This window comes from Trachinotus anak, unplaced genomic scaffold, assembly GCF_046630095.1.
Source record: "Trachinotus anak isolate AG129_WGS33_773 ecotype Australia unplaced genomic scaffold, CSIRO_AGI_Tana_v1 ptg000009l, whole genome shotgun sequence".
Lineage (NCBI taxonomy): Eukaryota > Metazoa > Chordata > Actinopteri > Carangiformes > Carangidae > Trachinotus > Trachinotus anak.
In genome coordinates this window covers 16,725,391-16,734,793 of record NW_027273860.1, presented here as the reverse complement: position 1 = coordinate 16,734,793, position 9,403 = coordinate 16,725,391, and the positions used below count along the sequence as shown (strand labels likewise).

General features: G+C 41.7%; 1 protein-coding gene across 1 annotated transcript in view; it reads left to right on the top strand.

Annotated features, from left to right (window-relative positions):
• Nucleotides 1-1,209: 1,209 nt before the first annotated feature.
• Nucleotides 1,210-9,403, top strand: part of vopp1b (VOPP1 WW domain binding protein b) — a 33,735-nt gene continuing 25,541 nt past the window's right edge. The window contains exon 1 of the mRNA XM_071485590.1: nucleotides 1,210-1,491. Within this exon, the coding sequence (XP_071341691.1) occupies nucleotides 1,441-1,491 (51 nt within the window). The 5' untranslated portion in view covers nucleotides 1,210-1,440. The remainder of the gene's footprint in view (nucleotides 1,492-9,403) is intronic.

Genomic DNA, 9,403 nt, shown 5'->3' with positions numbered 1-9,403 from the left:
AAAACAGGTCGATAAGCTCCGTACATGTATACAGAGCAACAAAATCCACGTTAGGGAGGAGGTGGACGCTGGATTTTGAAACGGGAGACTGCTGAACATTGGTTTCAAAACAATAGTCGACGCTTTAATAACCTTTACTGCATGTTTACTGTAACCATGACAACAAAGGTCACCTAACCTCAGCAGAGCACATCTTTTAACTCAAACCCTGACCTTTTCCTATACCTGACCAATGTGTCCAAACATAACTTTACTGCCTTTAAATAACCTTAGCTGCAAGTTTATGATTGTAACCATGATAACAAAGGTCTGTTGGCCACCAGCACACTCCTATGGGTCGTGTCAGAGCAGAGGGATAAATGGTTGTTCAGGCTGAACTAAACGTTTGTGACTAAGGGTTGGCTCTTACACATCAGTGCTCAGGCTGCCCAGTCTGAGTGCAGCTCATACACCAAGGCAGCATCTGCCATCCCCATGCAAGTTTCAAGTCTAAGCACGGGACGAGACATATACTGGTCACTGCAATAGAGGAGTGGGTGGCTGTCCCGTGCACAGACACTGTCCCTCAGCTGTCCCTGAGGGAACGAGTGAGGAGACAGAGCAAAGTACAAAATGTCTTTACTATGTAGTGTTAATTGGCTCTCAGATTACTTTTTCTCCCAATAGAACATAACATGACAACTATTTCCGGTACACCTGCCCAGTAATTATTTCTATTTGTAGGCTAGCCTTTACACATTAGAGCTATGGCTACCTTGTCCTCACTATTATACCCGGTCTATTCCCTAGGGCACCACCTCAAATCCAAACCCAGGAAGACTTTATGTATAACTTTCATCTGAGATTGCAAGAAAGTATAATTTCATACTGTAACAGTTTTAGGGAGGGGAATTGTGACTATCACAGTGCTACTACAAGATAAGAAAAAAAAAAACAATTAAAATTAGTCCTAAAGTAATACATGCCTTTACTGGAATGTGAATATCTTTTGAATCTATTTAAACCTCAAGCTAATATCTGAAGATTAAAGTAGTAGTGCCAGTTTTATGCTTTTGCTATTTTTTCTGTTTTACTAGACAATAAAATTGACAAATAGAAGGTCCATGTAAAGTAATAAGTGTGTGTGTGTGTGTGTGTGTGTGCATGGGATGTGGTGGTGGCGGTGGGGGGTGGGAAAGGGGCGTGGAATAAGCCAACATCACGGGCTAATGCAGTTTCCCACCATGCCATCAATCTCCGTCTGTGGCCCGTCGGACCGTCACCCAGGCTGCCTCCATCCGTCCCGCCACCCGAAGCACTCCGTGTCGGACCGGCTGGATCTGCTCTCCGGGCCTCCACAGTAGCGGGATGAAAGCGACGTGGTGACAAAGGAGCATCCCCTCCTCGTCTTTCTCTTCTCTAGAAGCGGAGCTCGGCTTTTACTCTCCCACCGGCGGAGACATGGGGAATCCACTGGCCGGCTTCGCCCTGACATTCTGGCTGTTTCTGGAGGTGAGCGACGCTGCCTTTATTGCAGTGAGCGGGGTTTTATTTCAGCTCTGACAGACGAGAGCGTGTGCTCGTTAGGACAGCGTCACCCTTTCAGTGTATTTCACATGCACGGACAACGCATCGTTGGGTTGGGGCTTATCGGTCTGCAGGCAGGATGCCTGTGATGAGCCTCCGATATGTGCCGCTCGGAATGTTTTTCAGAGCGTTGCTCGCCAAACTCAATTCAAAACTGGCATCATTTAACATTTCTCCACTCAGCGCCAAAATTACACAAATCATAGAGGACAAATTTGGATCTTTATGAGCTACATGGCATCCTCTGCCAACTTCGGCACGCAAGTGATCCATTGAGAAACACTGTAGAGCAATAAAATCTGAACTTTTATGTTGGTCGACGCTGCTCCCATTTCGGTTGTGATGCAAGTCCCTGCATAGAACATGAGAACAAAAACAGAAATGTCAGAGGAGGTGAAGCTGGTGGAGTCATATGAGTGTTGACAAGAGGAGTGGGAGATACTGCAGCTCCCTTTCATTGTTTGCTGAGTGCCAGAGAGTGGGCAGTGGGTTACCTGTGATTCTGTCATCCTTTGTCTTTGTGCCCAGAACCCACAACTACTCACTAGGTTACTGGGCCTGTAGGACACACACACACACACACACACACACACACACACACACACACACAGTGTAGGTATAGAGGAGGCAGGAGGTTGAATCCAATTGTAGACAATGATATTCATATTTCCTTTGTCTCATTCTGTTTTTCTCTGTGTGGTTTACACAGCACAGATGTTTCATACCTATTTACCTTTGTACTTTGGGAAATCATTTTGGTGCCACCAAAGGGTTGTTCTTATTTTAAAAAGGGGGGGGGGGGGGGTTAAGGGTCATTTAAGGAGGATGGGGGGGACAACAATGAGCTCAAATTTTATTTAAAGGTAACACAGCAAGGTCACAAACCGCACTCCTTCTGCCAGTCCGGTGCTGCTAACACTCACGTCTTGTCATGTATTATTAACTCTCATCATTATTATTTTATTTCATTCGGCTAACTTGGTGAGCACATCCATTTCGAATGTGAGCAGGCAGCCTAGAGGGAATCGAGCCTTTAGACCTTGTTCTGGTGCTGCTGTGCTCACTTTGAAAAGTGGCTCTGACAGCTGGTACATTTGAACTGAGACTGCTGATGTTTTTGGTTCCTTTTCAAGAGCTTTGACAGACAAAAGTCGAAGTCTTTTTATGACTGTTGTGGTGGAAAAACCTTTGTAGCATCAAACAGATGATGTTGATTTATACAGTTTTAAAAGCTAGTCTAGTATATTCTCTAACATGTTGTGTAAGCAAAATTCTAGTGGAAACAGAGATTGGAAGCACTTTTTATGTCAGCTGTGCACGCTCGGCAGGTTTAGATTCATATCTTTTTAATGAGGTGTCCAGATTTGGAGCTGCTACGGTTTTGAATTTTCTAATTTTCAGGATAGTCAGAGTTGTCTGTGATTTTCATAGAGAATTATGAAGCTTTGAACTGGGCTCAGATGATCTATGTGTCAAAACACTTATCACATATTGGGTTAAATGGACTGATGGACAAAGGCTCGTAAAAGTTTCTCTCATTTTTGGCTGTTAACAGTGATTTGAGGGCTAATGACAATAGGTCATTTTCCATGAACCGGCTCAATGCGCAGTTCGAAATTGCAAACTTAAAAACGAGTGATGAAAAACTCTCAATTGTGGCAAAAAAAAAAAAAAAAATGTAGACGCTCACATGAGGTAGATTTTCAGACTATTGGACAAAGCAATATTAAGCAAAATTGAAATTGAAATTGCGTTTAAGTTGTGGTGCCTGTTGTATCAGGCCACAGGGAGCCGATTCCAGACTGCTGGAAGTTTGAGTAAACACAGAAACACAGAACATTAGCAATTGTGTCTTTTTGAAAACATGGCTTCTGTTTTGTGCAAAACTCCAATGGAAAGTGGGCTAATGGATTCCAGCTATGCTATAGGCTTATTTCTTTAGTTGTTGAAGAGCTGATCCTATGATGGAAGCTGGAGAGACAGCTAAATGTTTTCAAGCCATGGTCGTCAATCCAGGATTTGATTTTCTAATCTTTGACGGGACTGGAGGAGGTGGGATTTCCATGCAGAGCAGCGCCTGGATATATTTAGGGTGTATTCAGTGTTAACACACTTTTTGTTATGGTTGAACAGCATGTGCTGTATTCTCCCAAGGAGACTGAGTGATGTGTGCTCTCATTTGAAAAGCGCATTAATAGTGAAAACCCACTGCAACGGTGTTCGTGACCAGTTGCACGATAGTGAGTCCTACTGGTTGGAGTGATTGGATGGTGTGGACCTCCCTTGTGTTATACTTCTTCAGTTGCTGAGCTTCATTGGGGAAACAGCTGGTGACACCGCCCTAACACAATGCATGCACCAACTCCCACACATAGGTTTTTGCCTCTGGTCCCTGATGTCAAAGAGGCAGCACGTCTGTCTGCAGCAGTGGAATTAACTGTGACAAACACCACTGATATTACAGGCTGGAATATTTTTCTACATTTAAACTCTGTTGTGAGAAATGAGGCAAAGGAATAGTTGAATAATGCAGAAAGAAATGCACCGTTGTGGCAGAACTGTTCATGTAGTGTGTGACCATGTGTCAGTTCAGACTCAGCTTGTCAGACTCGGCTCTAAATTGTCAGGTGCAGCTCACCTTTCATCAGTCTACAAGGAAACACGGTAACATTACCAAGGAGCAGATGCACCGGGCATGTTAAGGCTTTCACAGTTATTGTATGTTTATGCTCATTGGTGCATCTTGTTGGACGGGACCTACTTCAGTGTTCTTTGTGGTTTCCTCCTCTCTCTGCTTTTTGGTTATGTTGTTGCCATCTGCTGGACTGGACCAGTGGAGATGACTGGCTCATATTTTAGTAAGTTTTTCCTACAAGGCTACTGTACTGCAGCTGCATGTAAACAGGAAGAAGTTGAGTAAAGTCAGAGCTCAAAGTACAGCAAGTGTGCCCCCTTTGTTTCAACACTGTTTCTTTTAACTGTGACCACGATCCTTCTGTCACCCATGTGGTTGTTATTGTAACCATGGCGACGAAGGCCCAAACCATGATTTTTCCCTAAACCTAATCAAACTTTATTACACCATTGCCGGACCATAAAACAGTCATTTTTACAGTGGTTTACAGTGATTTTTGTCTTTGCCTTATTTTCTGCCACCGTGTGGGTAATGCTCCTATGGATTATTTCAGACAAACAGGGACAACAGAGATGTCCTTGTCTGAGGTCTGGACTGGACTATTGTGAGTGAATGATAAAAGTTACAATTAAAACTGCAGCTTACGCGAACTGAAAATTTTACTCTTTCAAATCACGATGTTGATGTCCACATGGCAAATCGCTCAGCAGTAGGTAGAAATAAATGAATGAATGTGTTGTTTTTTCATGTAGACATCTGGTGTAAATACTGAATGTGGGGGTGATGCATTCAATTATTGATAATTATATTTATAATATTTTTTTTTAGTCAAACAAATCATAATGAACTTCATGTGTGTTTAGAGAAGTATATATGACTTGAATAGAGCTTTACCTAAAAGCTCTTAAGATCCAGTGGCGTCATGTTGGATGAAGGATTCCCATGGTAACCTGTGACATGCATTCAGTTTAGACAACAGCTCAGAATGGTTTTGTATAACACTGTTAGTGGATATGACTTTGACTCCGAACAGTTAAACAGCAATTTTCTGCTTCTTTTGTGCAACATGCAGCGTTGGTGATGTGGGAGTAAAAACTGTGCATCTTCAACATCAGGGTTAAGTTACCTCTAATGATGGACTATAGCTGACGTCAGACATCCATCTGGTTTTCAGGAACATATTATTTAATGCACAAGTCAGTAATTACCAAGTGGAAAATTATAATTATGGTAATTTCAAAGACATGAAATCAGACGGTTGCTGTCTGGCCAGAGCCAAAGTGTCTCTGGAAACACTTTGGACGTCATTGTCAGAAGAATTTTGTACATTAGAATTTAATTTTCCTGGGGCTCACCTGGCAGGGCGCATAACATTAAGACTTAGTCCAACCCGCGGCCTGGGTGTGAGTCCGGCCTGTGGCCCTTTGCTGCATGACATCCCCCTCTCTCCCTGACCTTCCTGTCTTTCTCTCACTGTGACTATCGTAATAAAGGCAGAAACCGCCCAACAAAAAATAACCAAAAAAACCCTTTCCTAATAAACAAACAAACATCTGAACAGTGTGGCAGAAGCTTGAGAAACTGTTTTCCTGCTGTTGTATAATACCTCGATTGAGACAGATGTTGGATTCATGTTAGAAGCTCTTGGCCTTTTTTGTGTTGTGAGACACTTTGTGGGATAATTATGAAACTGTAGCTCAGTTTGAAATATCTCATGTTACATAATCTCACATAACTAAGCAGTAGGGTTAGGAGCAATTTCTGGGCAACTGACATCCACTGTTGCCCCCTTAGGTACTAAGAGACTGGACATTACTGTGAGAACTGTAAGAGTCTGGTTCTGGTCGCCTTTGGTTGTCATTTATTGCGTCACAGTTTTTGGAAACGCTCCATGTGGAGGTACTTTATCTTCCTGTTTTTAGCAAAGCATTAATTTAGCATAACCAGCAAATCCTGCATGTATCAGAGTCACTTTAGATGTGATTAGCCTCTAAATTAAGAGAACTGATTTATGCTGTTTTTTTTTTCAGTTTTTGAGCAAGCCTCATCCTTCTAACCAATCAGAGAGGATCATAGTCAGGGCTGGAAGGGAATCAATATGTGAAAGCACTTATCTACTTCTCCTCTCGGACAAGTTAGTATTAGCTGCTGGAAGATGTTGCTATGGCTGACACACAGGCTAGCAAGCTCACAATTTCCTGCTTTAGGTGAGACAGCGAACATGCTGAAACTGTAGGTGGAGGGGTGGGCGGAGCTTAACAGAGCAGGGAGAGGGGTGGGATTTTCAAATTTTGCATGTTGTAGCTTTAAGTTATGTTGTGAAAATACCAAATATGGAATTATTATATTTGACAGCAAATGACAGAAAATGTAAAAAAAAAAAAAAAAAAAAAGTGTGTGCAGTTAGGAGATGCTCTTAGCAGAAGACTAGCAAAAAATCAGCAAATAATCAACTGTTTGCATAATTAATACTTTGCACTGATGATCATAAATAAACAGATGACAGTCTCCCCTGATAGTATCAGTCCCATCAATTCCATCACTATTAAAATGTTTATTCACACAGACTGTGAATTAAGACCATGCATCAAGTATTGTAACATATGAAATCAGGCCATAAACCCAGCAGGTCACTCAGTCACCCACTTTATTCATGTCCCCACAACGTCTGTCTATATCTTAATTCCATGAAATAGCATTTAGGACTTACAGTTTAACATCATGTTACACTGTATGCACCTAAACTCTAAATGGCCTCAACCTGTTGATCGTGCACCAACTCTGTACAGATTTAAAAGCTGTTTTAAGAATTTCTCTCATAAGATAATGAGCCGTTTTATATCTTAATCATTGTTGTTTCCATATCTGGTCTTTGTCTTTGGTATTTTAAATGTTTATACCTTTTTTTTAACCTTACTTCTGGTCTTTTCTCTTTTCTGTTGCGTCTTTGTTTGAATCTTTTATTATCCTTGAAAGCCCTTAACAAAATGTGAAAGTGCAGAGACTTGAAACTTGCTTGTGTGAGGTAATCCATCATCCAGTTTATTTGTCAGTTACTGTTTGAAGTTAACAGATGTGTTGTGTTCATGCTGCTCTAAAATGTAATCACGGGATGAGGAACTCCACGTTCCCAGAAGCAGAGAACATGGCCTCGGTGCCCTCAATGACAACAATGCTTTTAAGGCATCAATATCCTAACAACAGGAGTGCCAAAGACACTAATGTTTTTTTTCTGTCCCAACAACAAGAGATACATTTACTCTATACACTATTGTTAGATTTTATAAGCAAAGATCACTGCTGTAGTGTATTTCCATGAAAACAGGTCAGCAGAAGTTTTTGAACTGTGAGCAGAGGGGGCGCAGGAGAGTCGAAGGGGTGGCTCAGAGGGAGAGAGACACTGTGTGAGGTAAAAGGGACAGGCGTGTTAGTGTGGAAGTTAGTCATTGTAGTTTGGCTCACACAGCACATGGAGGCAGTTAAGCTATGTTTAAGATTTGTTTCACAGTCCTCTGAACACACACACACACACACACACACACACACGATGCATATATTGTTAGAGTGAGGATATCAAGCGTCCATGAATGAATCCAGTTAGAAATCAAAGAAAAAATAGGCTTCTTATAACTCCAGAGCTTGCCTGAGAAACATCGGGCTTACACGTTTTTTCACTATCAAATGTATGTGAATGTAAAAACTCCTGATCCACAAGAAACATTCAGCTGCTGCAGCCGGATCTGATCGTAATTCCTTCTTCCTGTTGTTTCTGTCTTCTCGAGGTGTTGTCATGTAATTCCGGGACTAGCTTCACAAATTGGTCTTTGCATCATCTGTCACATACTGGTGATGATACTACAGCTTCTGTTTACCCCTTTTTGTCTTACACAACAAAGAGAACCTCTTGATCTTGACGTGATCAGGCCACCGCATCCCTCCCCCTGATAGAGCAGCCTTGCTGTGTGCAGTCATCCAGTTAGTAAGCAGTCCATTTCCAGGCTTTTTCTGTTCCTATAATTAGAATAAGATTACATTACCATGCACTGTATGATCAAGATTTGTTCTCTGGTGTTTGTCTCTTCTATATTCAATAGAGGCTTTAAAATTGACTAACAATTAAGCACAGAAGTGACAAATGCTACAGCAGTACCATGACTTAAAAGAAGAAAATGGAAAAAAAACATTTAATTGCTTCCTTTGTAGGTTAACTTTGACAAACTGAAGTGTGAAATAACATCATCAATCAACCGCGTGTTGCATCCCAATAGAAAGCTGAAGTGAAATTCAGGTTCTGTTCCAGAAGTAAGAAAACCATATCATAGATCAGGTAAAACCCTTGGAATAGCTTGTAGCTTAATGGGAGCTGTAGTTTTCATTGTTGACAACTTAATAACTGTTGACATTGTCCCAATCCCAAAGGGTTCAAACTCTAATAGCAGGTTCTGAAGAGTAAACCTCAGAAAGTTGATGACAGAAAAACCCAATGACCAATTACAGAGTTACAGAACCTAGTGGAATGAAAGCTTGACTGGGAGCGAGGTTGGGACAGGCTTATTATGGAACAAAGGTCACTTCTAGGTGGATCGTGGACCGGATCCAGACCCAAATGACTCTGCAGTATATGCGGGTATTTATCGGCTCAGGATGCGATTGGTATTGATGTAAACAGAACCTGGGTGAACCCGCTAATTTTTGCCCCCTGTAATGTCTTTCAGAGTACTTTATCTGAGTTTTACCCTTCCTATAGTGTGTTATATAGCTTTTTGTCTCAATGAGTCTCAAAGTACACACCAAAGTATGTATCTGTCAGGGCAAAACCCAATTTTTGCATGAAACGCCTCATTGGGGATTCAGGCCTTACTTCCTAGACATATTGATGTCAGTACATCCTTCAGTTCTGCTCACCTGCAAACTGGACTCCCCCTGCAAACTTTGCATGCCCCCAAATAAGGCACAGCACATAACTATTTACAATGAAGAGTTTTCTTTAGTTTTGTAACCATGCCGTAGAGACACTGTTCTCAATCGCCTGGGGATATTTACTTTATTTTTACCATGGTCCCATCACTGCTCCAAACATTTTACTGAGAGCCTGGCACTTCAAGGAGGACTGCTGGTATTGTGGATTTGTGAACCGGGTCGCTGGTGACCCAATGACATTAGTGTGAAGCAGCAATATTAACATGCTATACCTCGTTATCT